Below are 14,250 nucleotides of genomic sequence, written 5' to 3'. Positions count from 1 at the left end.
AACAGTAGGTAAACCTAAAAAGTGACTTATCAGTTTTATGAAATTGAGCAGGTCATAGTTGTATCATTGTTACTTAAATGTTCGGTCTATTAACTTAAAAAATGAAACCGAGCAGGTCATAGTGCTGTCATACATGGGTGTACTGTTGAAGATGATGCCTTTGTAGGCATGGGAGCTACACTACTCGATGGTGTGGTGGTTGAGAAACATGCCATGGTTGCTGCTGGTTCTCTTGTGAAACAGAACACGCGAATCCCTTCTGGAGAGGTATCTTTCTGTTTACCTTTTTCTGTGGTTTACTACTGCCTTACTGGGTTTGTGATAATTCTGGAACCGGAAACTGCTTTATTTCTCTCTGAATTGAAGTAGAACCAGAGAAACAATAGTAATAAGAACCAAAGATAGACACCTAGGTTTGTTATCTAGAACATAGAAGCTCTCCCAAGTAACACCAGCAAGAATTGCATTCAATCATAGGCTAGTTATAGGAGACCTTCTATAACAAAGGCTTGCCCAGCTGAACTTCTCAAGTAGACCCACTGTGTCTTTGCTTTAGAATTTGGTTGATACATTGTTACTTACTTACCGCAATGCAGGGTGAGTGGAGTAATAGAGAGTGCTTGTGTTTCCATTTGTTTGATTAGGATCTAAACTGATTTCTTGTTTTGCTATTCTTTTGAAATACTTTCTTCAACCATATCCTTGAAAATATATTTACAAGGACATATCTAATGGGGTTTATGCGGCAGGTGTGGGGAGGAAATCCAGCAAAGTTCATGAGAAAGTTAACAGATGAAGAGATAGAATATATCTCACAGTCAGCAAAAAACTACATCAATCTCGCACAGATTCATGCCTCAGAGAATTCAAAATCATTTGATCAGATCGAGGTTGAGAAAGCGCTTAGGAGGAAGTATGCACGCAAGGACGAGGATTACGATTCAATGCTTGGGATTACCCGTGAAATTCCTCCCGAGTTGATTCTTCCCGACAATGTGTTACCTGGTGGTAAACCCCCAGCCCAGGTCCCGACTACTCAGTACTACTAATTCCAGTCGCAGGTTGTTTTTGTGTGTTAAATCATTTCAAGACAGGATTGATTCTCTGGAAGGTCGAGAGAGATATTATTTTGGTTTTCACTTTTCTTCTGAGCAAGCAAGGGATTTATTATCCTTGCTCAATAATGTACCGTTGCATTATGATGAAGTCATGTCTTCGAGGAACAATTGCAGAAAGAGAAACAAAGTTGCATTCACTACTTTTTTGCTCTCTCTTTCTCTCACTGTTCTTCCCCTTTCTATAACAATTAAACAACTATTTAAGAGAATCATATAAGTGTTCATAAGGTTCTCTGTTTGGTATTCTCAATTATCTAAGGTAAATCATTCGAACTGAAAGGGTAAAAACAGGGAGAAGTGAAACTCAACAATTCTTTTATCCCCCCACCATGTCTAATGTTCAACCCTAAACGTCTCACTGTTATTCGAGTTAAATCCATTATGTCACAAAGCTAGTTATAAAACGAGTAAAAACCAAAATACTTAGGACATCGAGTGACTTGGAACTTTTTGACAACGAAGAACTAAACAAGAAAAAATTGTAACCCCGCAAGTTGATTTGTAAATCCAACTTTAACATATTCTCACTTGCTCACATCTCCATTGGTGCAACATCTTGATCACCTGAACCACCTTGTTCCCCAGTTCCAGCAGCAACAAGAGCAGCCTCGGGTTCGGCCTCACCTTCACCAGCATCCTCCTCTTCCTCAGGAACCTTCTCGAACGTATCGATCACCTTTTGTATGCTTTCCTGGTCCAAGAAATGAAACGGCTCCTCGACTCCTAGAACAGAAACAGTGCAGAGCGAGCTCTTCAGTGTTTCCCCTTGCAGAGTTTCCCTTATGGCCATAATAGCATCTTTTATCAGATCTTCCCTTGATGATTCTTGGAAGCTCTCGTATCTGCGTTCCAAATAGGTTTTTGCAGCTTGTGAACGTGACCCGATAGCAAATGCTTGATACTCAAAGTAGTTTCCGCTAGGGCAGTTGTAGTAGAGGTGGGCTCCTGACTCGTCCAATCCACCTACCAGCAAACCAACACCATAAGGTCGTTTCCATGACCGTTGAGTGCATACCTGCTCAAGGAGAAGTATGAAGAAGGTAAATGCAAGACCAATAAATGGGTTCACCGATGAACAAATTCAGAGTTCTATTCAAAGTACAAGACGGATATATGAGGGTTCTTCTCAGAAAACAATAAAAATTGGCAATACAGCCGCTAACTAGACGTCTGACAGACATGAAAATGACTAAGACGTAGCAAGCAAAACCCTTTTGAAGTTAAAAACACTACATTAGATGCCAAAAGTAGTGAAAACGTAGCAAAAAGTTATATGGAAATCATAAAACAACAACATCTTGCTAAGGAATGGTTCATCATGCAAGTGAAGAGACACGACAAGTAAAAGAGATCAACAACAACATATACCCATTTTTAACTGCTAAAGAAAACAACTTTCATCACCAGGCAGAGAATGCCAACAAAAACAACTAACACAACCGAAGGAGAAAACCAGCACATTCACAGTGCTATCGACAAAGAAGATAATTCAATGATGCCAACCAGAAACAACTAATACAACTTAAGGAGCAAAACAGGACAGTCCAAGGCAGGCATCCTCTTGGTATATATTAACCCTTTGCATTCGGATTAAACAGCTTAGACAAAGCTTTTGGTAAGATAAGAAGCAAAAACTAGCAACATAATTGGAAATGACTAGAATAACCAAACAACTCAAGAAAAGCTCTTATTCAACCATCAAGAAGCTCTAGTTACATAAACCCATACACAATTCACTGATCATCTTGACCACATTGCTAATAAAAAAACCTAAACTTCACTCTAATTTCATAAAGCTTCGAACTTTCAGATAACTACACATCTTATTCTAGGTCAAAATCAAGTAAATACGATTACGAAACCCACAAAAGCTCACCCAAAAATCTCAATTTACCTGAGCCTTATCAGCGAGACGAACAACAAGACGACCAACGGAAAGAGGAGACTCGTAAGTAAAAGAGTGATTGATAGACTCAGATCTCATATAACGAGAGAGAACACGACCATCGGCAGTGAGACCAGCAATAGCAACACCGATATGATCATCTACTTTGAAGATCTTCCTCTGATGAGAAGAGAGCTCAGATTGAGCTTTGTTGACACAAGCGAGGACGACATGTGAGCGAGATCTGAGTCCAATTGCGGCCGAGCCTTGCTTCACGGCTTCCATTGCATACTCTACCTGGAATAGCCGACCTGTGGGGCTCCATGTCGTCACATCTGTGTCGTACTGGTTCCTGAACATTTTTCTTAGCTTTCTTCTTCGTCTTCTTCGTTAGGAGCTTTTCGTTTGCTTCAAGCTAGGGAGGATGGTCTCTCTCTTTAGAAGAAGTAAAGCAAGATGGGCTTACGAGAAACACAATGGACTTATGGGTTTATGAATATGTTATTTACTTATTGTATCGTGTTATTCCTCATTTTCATATTTTCAATAAAATTAATTTAGAGGTATAGAATTTTTTTTTTTAAGGAAATCCCAAAATTTTGTTAATATGAATATTTTTGTTAAAATCTTCTGATTGATTGGGGGAAAAAAATGAATAACAAAAAAATGGTGATAAAAATATTACTAATAATTTTTATGATGTTCTATAAGATGTTATAAGCTTCCGCTTACGCTTCAACTAAATGCTATAGCTATGTCTAGGTTCCTGTTTTGACTGCTTAAAATAATATACGTAGTTAGAAATGTCAATATATGTTATCTGATTTAAATTAAATAAATGTTTTTGTTTAATTTTCATTTACGATTTAATATTTTTATATTCGTGTAAATATTTTTGTATATTTTTATATGTAACATAGAATTGTCTAAACCACCTAAAATCGCCTAAATTTGGATTAGACGTTTTATATTTAGATCTTGGATCATCAGGTAGTTAGTGCTCAACGCTTTTTTGAACATTGGCTACTATTAAGCCTTGTTTTAAAAATCTCCGTATAGTACCAATTACACCCCGCAAAATCGTTTGGCCCACTCTCTCCGCCTTGATTAATGACTAATCCCCGCCTAGCATCGATTATCTACTTATATCTGTCTAATTTGATTATAACCCGTATAATCCGATTACTTCCCGCTTAATTTTGTATATAATGATTATTTTTAGAACCAAATATAAATCAAATATGTATTTTTTGTTGTTTAGACATTTAAATTAAGAGTTTATAATGTTTTACAATAACTAATATAGAAACTTTTAATGAATATCATAAATTTTCTTTTAAAATTACGTTTTTATGTGTTTACCGTAATTTTAAAGACAATACTATAGTTTTATATTTTATTTGATATTTTTATTTTAACATTAATAGAATTATACATATATTTAATACTATATATATTTATTTTATTATTAATTTAATAAAATAACTCTAAAACTAGTCTCCGATTAATCTCGTTTAATCTCCGATTTTTTTGCTAGGCGCTAGGCCCAACCCGACCGCCGACTACCGGTTAGTGATTTCTAAAACAGGACTATTAAGTAAGACTCACATAAATTCAAATAATATGTTTTTAATGAATGATGAAAGAAAAAAACGCATAAAAGATTGCGAAAATAGTCGCAAAGTATCTTTACAATTTAACTACCGCTACAAACTCAACAAAGTTTTCAGTAAATGTTAGTAAAGCGAGTTCTGGTATTTGCACACAACAATTAAACAAAAAACAATGTTTTGGTAAAAGATGAGGAGGTTAACATCCAAAGAATTTTAATTGGAAATATGTGTGACAAGAATTTTAGCGTTTAACTAGAAATGAGGGGAGATCAAATTAAGACAAACTTATACCTTAGTCTTCAACTAAAAGATATTTGGAACACGAGTTATAAAATCACATCCAATATGTTGTATTGTTGTAATATGATGGTATTGGTAGGAGATCAAATTAGACAAAGTTATCTTAAGGAAAAAAAAAAGAAAGAAAGCAATCATGAATCTTATATATAGGAAACTTTTGATTTGGGAGTTGGGATGTTTGATTCAATCTCACACGTTTGTAATCTATTAAAGAGAGGAAGAGGTCGATCAAAACAAGCAATGAAATCTAAAAGGTATGTGACGTCTAGCAATAGTCCAAAAACAATGTATAAAAACATGCGTTACTCATACCTTATTTAATAAGTTCACATCAGAAAAAGCAAGCTTTATAGATTCAAATCGTGACAATACTACTATGACAACACTAACACAAAACCCACTAAAACTATTTGTTCTTGTGTCATATTCCTAACCCTAATCGTAATCTGTTTATACAAAATTTCAAAAGCAAAATTAATAACATAAAGTTTTCTCCTTTTTATTTTATTTTTGGGAGCATTAATATCAAAAAAAAGTTGAATTTGGTACAAAAAGATATGAAAAAGAAACGCATTAATATATATTAAAAAAAAAAGTATTTTGTCATAAGAATTCATGCCTCAGTGCTTGCTGCTGCTGCAACCTGTTTTATCCTCCCTCCACCTCAATACAACATTCAGGTACACGGCGACGACGACCATACCACCACCACCACCGACAGAATATCCCGATCTCCTCCTCTTCCACCATGGAAAACGACGTCAAGGTCGTCGACGAGAAGGTAGAAGAAGCTGACCGTCTTCTTCCTCATCCTCAATCTCATCATCACCTTACCTCCTCCGAAGATTCCGAATCCGAAGCCGCTTACGAAACAAACGAAAAGATCCTGATCGTCGATTTCGAATCCCCCGACGATCCGACCACCGGAGACGCAGCACCGCCGTTCTCGTGGCGGAAACTGTGGCTGTTCACGGGACCTGGTTTTTTGATGAGTATAGCCTTCTTGGATCCGGGGAATTTAGAAGGAGATCTACAAGCTGGTGCAATCGCTGGGTACTCTCTGCTGTGGCTTCTAATGTGGGCTACGGCTATGGGTTTGTTGATTCAGATGTTGTCAGCTAGAGTTGGTGTTGCTACTGGTCGTCATTTAGCTGAGCTTTGCCGTGATGAGTATCCCACTTGGGCTAGGTATGTGCTTTGGTCTATGGCGGAGCTTGCTTTGATTGGTGCTGATATACAAGAGGTTATTGGTAGTGCTATTGCTATTCAGATTCTTAGCCGTGGTTTCTTGCCTCTTTGGGCTGGTGTTGTCATTACGGCTTCCGATTGGTGAGTTCTTTTTAATTCAATTCAGATCGTTCTTTTTAGATGATACTTGAGTTAGAGATTTCTATGATTCAATCTGAAATTATGAATCAATCATCTTAGTGAATTTGAGATTGGAACCTGGAAATCAGTAGAAACTTGGTTTAGGGATCTATATGATTCTATTTGAAGTTGAGCAATTTGCTTTTTCTTTGGATTTATTCTTAAAAAAACTTGGCTTAGGTGATCTGAATACGAAAGATCAGTAGAAGATTGGTTTAAAGATCTTGTGATTTAAATCTGAAGTTAAGAAATTTTTGTTTTCTTTGTTCTTGGAAATTTTGGCTGATGAATCTGTTTGCAAACAGTTTTTTATTTTTGTTTCTAGAGAATTACGGTGTGAGGAAGTTAGAAGCTGTTTTTGCAGTTTTGATAGCAACTATGGGTTTGTCCTTTGCTTGGATGTTTGGTGAAACCAAGCCAAATGGAAAAGAACTTATGATAGGTAAAGATTTCAGTTTCTTTTTTTCTCCTCACTCTCTTCTGCTTTGATTTGACTGTTTAAAAATCAGATCTTTATGTTCATGGATAGGTATTTTACTCCCGAGACTTAGCTCAAAGACAATTAGGCAAGCTGTAGGTGTGGTTGGCTGTGTCATAATGCCTCACAATGTGTTTTTGCATTCGGCTCTTGTACAGTCGAGGAAAATCGATCCAAAGAGGAAATCAAGGGTTCAAGAAGCACTTAATTACTATTTGATCGAGTCATCAGTCGCACTTTTCATCTCGTTCATGATTAACTTGTTTGTGACGACTGTCTTTGCAAAAGGATTTTATGGAACCGAGAAAGCTAATAACATTGGCCTAGTTAATGCGGGTCAGTATCTTCAAGAGAAATTTGGAGGTGGACTTCTACCGATTCTATATATCTGGGGTATCGGGTTGTTAGCAGCCGGACAAAGCAGTACAATAACTGGTACATATGCTGGACAGTTTATAATGGGCGGGTTTTTGAACCTCCGGCTTAAGAAATGGATGAGGGCAGTAATAACAAGAAGCTGTGCTATAGTGCCAACTATGATTGTGGCAATTGTCTTCAACACTTCTGAAGCTTCCTTGGATGTTTTGAATGAATGGCTCAATGTCCTTCAGTCTGTACAAATTCCTTTTGCTCTTCTCCCTCTTCTAACCTTGGTATCCAAAGAAGAAATTATGGGAGACTTCAAGATTGGGCCTATCCTTCAGGTTAACTTCCACTTTTTAATTAAATGCTCTGAGTTTCCCACTTTTTTATGCGCCTCCATTAGAATCAATAGGTGAATTAGTGTAGTCTATCATTTTATAGGTGCCTCTGTTTCACTTGTGCTGTTATCTTAGCATTTGATTTAGATTCGAAGTCCTTGAATGGAACAGNTTTTGCATTCGGCTCTTGTACAGTCGAGGAAAATCGATCCAAAGAGGAAATCAAGGGTTCAAGAAGCACTTAATTACTATTTGATCGAGTCATCAGTCGCACTTTTCATCTCGTTCATGATTAACTTGTTTGTGACGACTGTCTTTGCAAAAGGATTTTATGGAACCGAGAAAGCTAATAACATTGGCCTAGTTAATGCGGGTCAGTATCTTCAAGAGAAATTTGGAGGTGGACTTCTACCGATTCTATATATCTGGGGTATCGGGTTGTTAGCAGCCGGACAAAGCAGTACAATAACTGGTACATATGCTGGACAGTTTATAATGGGCGGGTTTTTGAACCTCCGGCTTAAGAAATGGATGAGGGCAGTAATAACAAGAAGCTGTGCTATAGTGCCAACTATGATTGTGGCAATTGTCTTCAACACTTCTGAAGCTTCCTTGGATGTTTTGAATGAATGGCTCAATGTCCTTCAGTCTGTACAAATTCCTTTTGCTCTTCTCCCTCTTCTAACCTTGGTATCCAAAGAAGAAATTATGGGAGACTTCAAGATTGGGCCTATCCTTCAGGTTAACTTCCACTTTTTAATTAAATGCTCTGAGTTTCCCACTTTTTTATGCGCCTCCATTAGAATCAATAGGTGAATTAGTGTAGTCTATCATTTTATAGGTGCCTCTGTTTCACTTGTGCTGTTATCTTAGCATTTGATTTAGATTCGAAGTCCTTGAATGGAACAGAGAAGCATGATGAGTGTTGATTGGATTTATGATTATATTGCAGAGAATAGCTTGGACTGTGGCTGCCCTTGTAATGATCATCAATGGGTATCTTCTGTTGGATTTCTTTGTCTCAGAAGTTGACGGGTTCATGTTTGGAGTTACCGTCTGCGTCTGGACAACTGCTTATGTTGCCTTTATAGTCTACCTCATCTCACACAGCAACTTTTTTCCTTCTCCTTGGTCTTCCTCGTCAATAGAACTACCCAAAAGAGTGTCCATCTCAGATAGCTAGGTGCACAAAAAATAACTACCCTCAAGATACGGTAAACAACTTCACCTTTTATACATACCCCAAAGTGGTGATAAGAGTTATTTAGCATAGCTTTTGTGAATGTGACATCACAAATATTAAATATGTAGTGACAAAGTCTTTGTTGTACTTTTTTTCTTTTTAAGAGGATGTGCACATTCCAATATGATTGAAAGAGGGTTTTACACGATTACATCATAAACAGAAAAAGCAGAAAGCGAATCCAATACAAAAGCTAATAATATAGTTAACCACTGAAAAAATTGGCCAAGCCAAGAAAGGGAGTTTCTTAACTAACGTTAGCAAAAAAATCATTGAAAACAAATTAAAAAGAGATACTCGATAATACTAATCTGCCACTCTAATAACAGATATATACAACTCAAAAAAACTTAGGTACAAGCAATTTCCAATACATAAGCTTCATGCTTCTTTTACGCCTTTCCTCTAATGGAAATATCTTCAAAGAATGCAAGAGGAAGCTCAGGTGAAACAGGCATGGTCGCAACGCACTTGTACTGTAACCAATAATAGAAATCAGACTTTAACCATCTAGAAATATAAGTTGCAACATATATTACAAGTTGACGCTATATCATTGTATTTTGTTGAATTTACCTTATGTTGCTTGTATTTATTTCTAACAGCTTCTAGAGTGTTTCCTCTTCTGCTTAGATACAAGTCATGTATGATACCCACACATAGTTGCAGATCAGCTGCTTTGTACTTTGTGTATTCTTCTAACATTTGGTTCTGTTTACATCACCAGAAGAGAGTTAGAATACAAGAACTCTTTGTAAAAGAATTAGTAGTGGTTTTTAATTTGCTTACCCAAGGATGCTGTTTTGGACGGATGATGAATCGGGCAAGAAAGACAGCCGAAGCAGCCAAAAGAGATGGCAAATACTTCACACAGGTGTAATCTAACATACTCAATTCTGATAGATAGCAACAAAGGAACTCTATCTCCAATTGTGAGTCCTGAAAAGAAGGCAAGGAAATAAGAAAAGATTTAACAATCTGACACTTTATAAGATACATATGCAACGGTTCAGAGGTAGATTGGTTTTGAGCATACATTGAAATCTTCTTGTCCAACCCGTGTAAACCGTCTGCACATACGCAACATATGAAAAGAAGAAGCAAAACACTCAGGATGAGGACAAGTAAAACCATACAATCAAAAGCAAGTACAAACACCAGACTGATTAATCATAGTCGAACCTTAGGAATGTTTTGATGGTTGGACATCCTAATTCAAACTGCAAAGCAAGAAGTATATCTGCTTCCATCGACACCACCTCTTGTTTAGTAAATGTATTATCCGTGATGTAACAAAAATCTTCCACTTTAGGAGGACCAATCTCTTCATATTTCCTACTTTTTTTTAAAAGCAAAACAAAGATTCCATAAGCAGCTACAGACCAAAAACACAATAACGCAAAAGAGGGTTAAGATGCTTACGACGCAATAAGCATTGCAGAAACTCCCACAAGCTGAAGCTTCTGCCTGTTAATAGGCTTCACAGACAAGAATCTATCGATATAGGATACAGTGAGATAAAGCGTATCCGAGACGAGCTTGTATTCCTCAGCAACCTCAACTAACCAGTCCACCAAAACCGCTCTCATATGAGGTGTTATATCATTCTGAACCTTTTCAATATAATCAGGTAGAGGTCTATATTTTGGCTCCCCCTGAATTTCACCAATCCCAAAATTTATATTAGTTAGTTAGTAAGTCCCAACGTATCCTCAATTCCTAAGCTCTTTAAACATAAACTGAGACTGGAAAACATTATCAAAACCATAACTTTAATCAAACCCATGAATGCAAGTTGCAACTAGTCAACATCAAGTCCCAATTTCCCAAATGAGATAAACTGAAACCACAATTTTGAACTCTTCCAATAGCAAAAATCGAATGATAAGCACTAAAATGGGCTAATCGAGAAATAAATATACTAGAGAAGTTTGTATTACCTCCATTTCACGAAGATACGCAAAAATATCATTCGCAAAAGGCTCACACATCTGAGGATCAACAGATCTCGGTTCAATCACTACGCTAGGTTCAGGAACCATCAAAGCCTTCTTCTTCATCTGCTTCTTCGAGGCGTTAACACTTGCTTTAGCCTTAAGGGTATCTCTTTCTAGATTGGGTTCCACCGGAACAGCGACTACATTGGACATATTCGGAAGCTCACCGAGGACAACTCTCTTCTTGGTAACTGGGTTGTTTTCGTCCACCGCCATGGACGAAGCTTTACGTTTCGCCGCCGCCCTCGTCATCCTCGTACAGTTCTGATTCTCCGCCATGGTTATATTTTTTTTTCAATGGGGAAAGAGAGATTTGAGAGAAGGGTTGTTAATGTAGGAGGAAGGTAAAAGGAAATGGGTTTAGAGTAAAAGCGCCATTGTTGTGGGGGAAGTTTTGAGGTTTTTTAGGTCATGGCGCTTCTCTGTGTGTGAAATTTTCGATTTCGAATAATTTAGGGATTTGACTGAGTATCCAAATTTTGGGGGGTTTTTTTTTTGCTTTTGCAGATTTCATTTTCCGCATTTATTTGGCTGCTGTTTTGGCCAGTAATTTCAGAATCCATAACTTATTTATTTTCTTTTGTCTTATATTAGAATGTTGAATCATAATATATTATTAATTTATAGTAATATTAATTTATCAGATAAATTAATATTTAATATTTTATAGTGTAAATTAATAATTATTAATTTATAGATATATATTTTTATTGTTTAAATTTTAAAAAATTATTAGTTGAGACAATTTTTAGGCTTTTTAGCAAAAGAAAATTTGACTATCCGATGTTAAATTTCATTGTTTTAGAATTGAATTTGTAACATTTAAAAAAAATTATTGACCATAAATTACAAATACTATAAACAATATCACTTATGCATATAATATATATATAAATATATATATATATATATTCAAATTATGGATCAACTGTCGTATTTTAATAGCTTATAACTATCAATATGTTTGAAAACTTAAAAAAAAAACTATTTTTATGACATGTTATAAAATATTTTATATCATTATAGTTTGAAAATACAACATAACAATTGTTTTATAGATATGAGCTTTTGGAAAAAATCAAATTTTTAAAGCATAAGTTATTATATCAGCATATATATATATATGTAAAATTTCATAATTATTAATTTATGATATTATTAGGACTATATTTTGTAAGAGATTTTTAAAAAATTATTATCTCTATTATCTTATCGAATTTTGCTATTTTTTATATTCGTCTGACTTGGGACCAACAAAATTTATTAATTGAAGATGTTTATTAATTTATAGAGTATTTTATAGAGGTTTTACCGTAGTGTTCTATAGTTTATATTTTTTATTTATTTATTTATTATCCTTTTAAGTGTGCTCTCTAATTAATAACATAGATAGAATATTTAATTTAAACAAAGAAAAAGAGACCATTTTAAAGGACTTCTTGTCTAAACTGCCAATTTTGTTAAAAAGTTATTGGATCTGTCATTTTCTTAATGGGCTTTTGGATCTACCATTTTGTAGACGATTTTGCCGTTAGTTGAAGAGCAGGATAGTTGAGGGTTTTCGAATTTTTTTTTTTACGGGCAGTGGATATTGGAGAAAAAAATTATTTACACAAGTTCGACTGAACAGAGGAAACGGGTTACGCAAGAAGAAGAAGAATTGGTAGCAGACATATGGATCCGCAGGTAACTTAGATTCTCCCTCACTTAGACTATTCTATCAGATTGTGAACAAGCTGTTTGTCTTGTTAATTTGTAGTTAATGTGATAGGGGTACATTCCGGTGTTTGATGAATGTCTTATGGGTTTCCTCTGGCGACTTGGTTGTTATATAGTTGCTTATTTCGTTTATTTGTGTGTTATGGGTTTCATGGAGCAGAAGTGGCTGTGTTTGTTATTGTTGGGAGTTGGGAATGCTCTAATACGGGTGCTTGGTACTTCTATATTGCTAAAGAATGCTACGCACGCAGCATTTCCATGACCATGTAGAAGAGTTACGAGGAGCTTATCATGCTGGTTCGTTAGGAGTTTGAGCTTGATGGAATGAACTTTAAGCCTAAATTAAGCTACTGGCTTCCGTCACAACTTTCAGTCTTTTCAGTTAATGTAAAACCTCCAGTCGTCATCACAAGCAGTATGAGCATACGAAACTTCTTGGAAGTTCAGAAAACCGCAACACATCTAAATATGTTACTGTCCCTTGATCATGAAAGCAGTGCTGCTGAAGGCACCGTCATCCGAAAGCAATGTGGACTTGCAACTGACAAGGGCAAAGAGATTGCGAGTGATGAAAACATTGGTGGTGTAACGCGAGTGTCGGTAGGGCATACTAGGTTGGAAGGACTTGGTGATGCACGCACCACTGATTGTAATAAGTTTAGTGGTGTTAGGAGACGTTTATTTGATGGAAATGATGCTTCTTGCTCCTACGGCGCAATGAGAATATACTCGGTTGCAGGTTATGCCGAAGGAAACTACAGTCGGAGGAGTAATCGTATGGATCATGGTTCGGACGTCTGGCCTGATACTAATAAAAGTGGGATCATTAGACTTGCAGATGCTAGGACGCCTTCCCTATCTGTTCACTCTGACAGGAGTAAGTCAGAAGATGTCGGTGTAAACAACTTTCTAGTAAGTGATGAGGATGAAGGTTTTATGAGAGAGATTGCAGAAATTGAGGATCAGTGCACTCAGTCTCGGCTGTTGGAGGGGAAAAACAAATGTAAGGAGACTGCGGATGCCGGCGGTGAGAATGAGAATGAAACTTCGTGGACTGATGCATTGGTTTCTTCAGGGTCAGACGACGAAGATATTTGCAACGATAACTATTGGAGTATGGTGTTCGATGAAGATTATCCAGTCAATTTCACAGACCCTCTAGTGGAAAAGGATGGATCTCGTGATGTGGTTGATCAAGTAGGTGGTAGCGGATCAGAGGACGTAGGAGAAACAGTTTTGGCTTATTGTGCATAGCGGAGCGAGGCAGCACTATGCTCTGATGAAAATATCACATTGGATGGTTTACCTGAATTTAATGATCCAAACGTCCAAGCCGATGGGTCACCTATAGGTTGGAAAACCAACGAAGGAGGGATTGGATCAGATGGATCACCTGAGGATGTCGACGGTAGGGACACTGGTTTAGTTGAGGTGGGATATGGTGAAACCAGTGAATCATCTGACTCTGAGTTGCTTCCTCGAGCAAGTGGTTCAAATCTTCTAGGAGATGAGAACATTGTAGCAGATGTTTCAGCTGTCGACCCTACAGGCTTTGATGTAGGACGGTCTAGAGATACCATACAAGGAGATTCCGAGGGAAGACGTGTAGATGCGCCAAGCATTAAGCTGAATAACGCTTTTAGCGGGTCACTTCATGTGGCTGATGGTAATAATGGTGGCAGCACGGATCCTGCGTTTGAAGATTTTACTCAACGCCGTGACGCTGAACCTGTTTTTGATGACATATACCAGCTCACAAACACAAATGGGTGTGCAACTGTAGCTGCTGAAGAAGATGCAATATATATTGGGCGAGTGTTTAAAGATA

At 36.9% G+C, this 14,250-nt stretch overlaps 4 protein-coding genes across 5 annotated transcripts; 2 read left to right on the top strand and 2 right to left on the bottom strand.

Moving 5' to 3' along the window:
• On the top strand, positions 117-1,269 carry LOC104742239 (gamma carbonic anhydrase 2, mitochondrial-like). Its single transcript, XM_010463220.2, has 2 exons — positions 117-267; positions 750-1,269. Exons 1-2 carry the CDS (start codon positions 169-171, stop codon positions 1,047-1,049), a joined length of 399 nt encoding a protein of 132 aa, XP_010461522.1. The 5' UTR covers positions 117-168; the 3' UTR covers positions 1,050-1,269.
• On the bottom strand, positions 1,417-3,475 carry LOC104742238 (proteasome subunit alpha type-1-B-like). Its single transcript, XM_010463219.2, has 2 exons — positions 3,013-3,475; positions 1,417-2,133 (listed from the first exon to the last, which is right to left on the bottom strand). Exons 1-2 carry the CDS (start codon positions 3,361-3,363, stop codon positions 1,651-1,653), a joined length of 834 nt encoding a protein of 277 aa, XP_010461521.1. The 5' UTR covers positions 3,364-3,475; the 3' UTR covers positions 1,417-1,650.
• On the top strand, positions 5,665-8,646 carry LOC104742235 (metal transporter Nramp2). The gene is made up of 4 exons (XM_010463216.2): positions 5,665-6,245; positions 6,590-6,726; positions 6,814-7,466; positions 8,416-8,646. The coding sequence occupies exons 1-4, from the start codon at positions 5,665-5,667 to the stop codon at positions 8,644-8,646; spliced, it is 1,602 nt and encodes a 533-aa protein (XP_010461518.1).
• Positions 8,815-11,205, bottom strand: LOC104742236 (cyclin-A3-4-like). Of its 2 annotated transcripts, none has more exons than XM_010463217.2 (7): positions 10,647-11,205; positions 10,129-10,361; positions 9,889-10,044; positions 9,743-9,776; positions 9,496-9,645; positions 9,283-9,417; positions 8,815-9,182 (listed from the first exon to the last, which is right to left on the bottom strand). In XM_010463217.2, the coding sequence occupies exons 1-7, from the start codon at positions 10,980-10,982 to the stop codon at positions 9,099-9,101; spliced, it is 1,128 nt and encodes a 375-aa protein (XP_010461519.1). In that variant the 5' UTR covers positions 10,983-11,205; the 3' UTR covers positions 8,815-9,098. The 2 variants fall into 2 exon arrangements, with proteins under 2 accessions (XP_010461519.1, XP_010461520.1); XM_010463218.2 differs by having other exon boundaries at positions 9,889-10,041; positions 10,647-11,204.

The sequence above is a fragment of the Camelina sativa genome, chromosome 14 (genome assembly GCF_000633955.1).
Source record: "Camelina sativa cultivar DH55 chromosome 14, Cs, whole genome shotgun sequence".
Lineage (NCBI taxonomy): Eukaryota > Viridiplantae > Streptophyta > Magnoliopsida > Brassicales > Brassicaceae > Camelina > Camelina sativa.
This window is presented reverse-complemented; position numbering and strand designations above follow the sequence as displayed.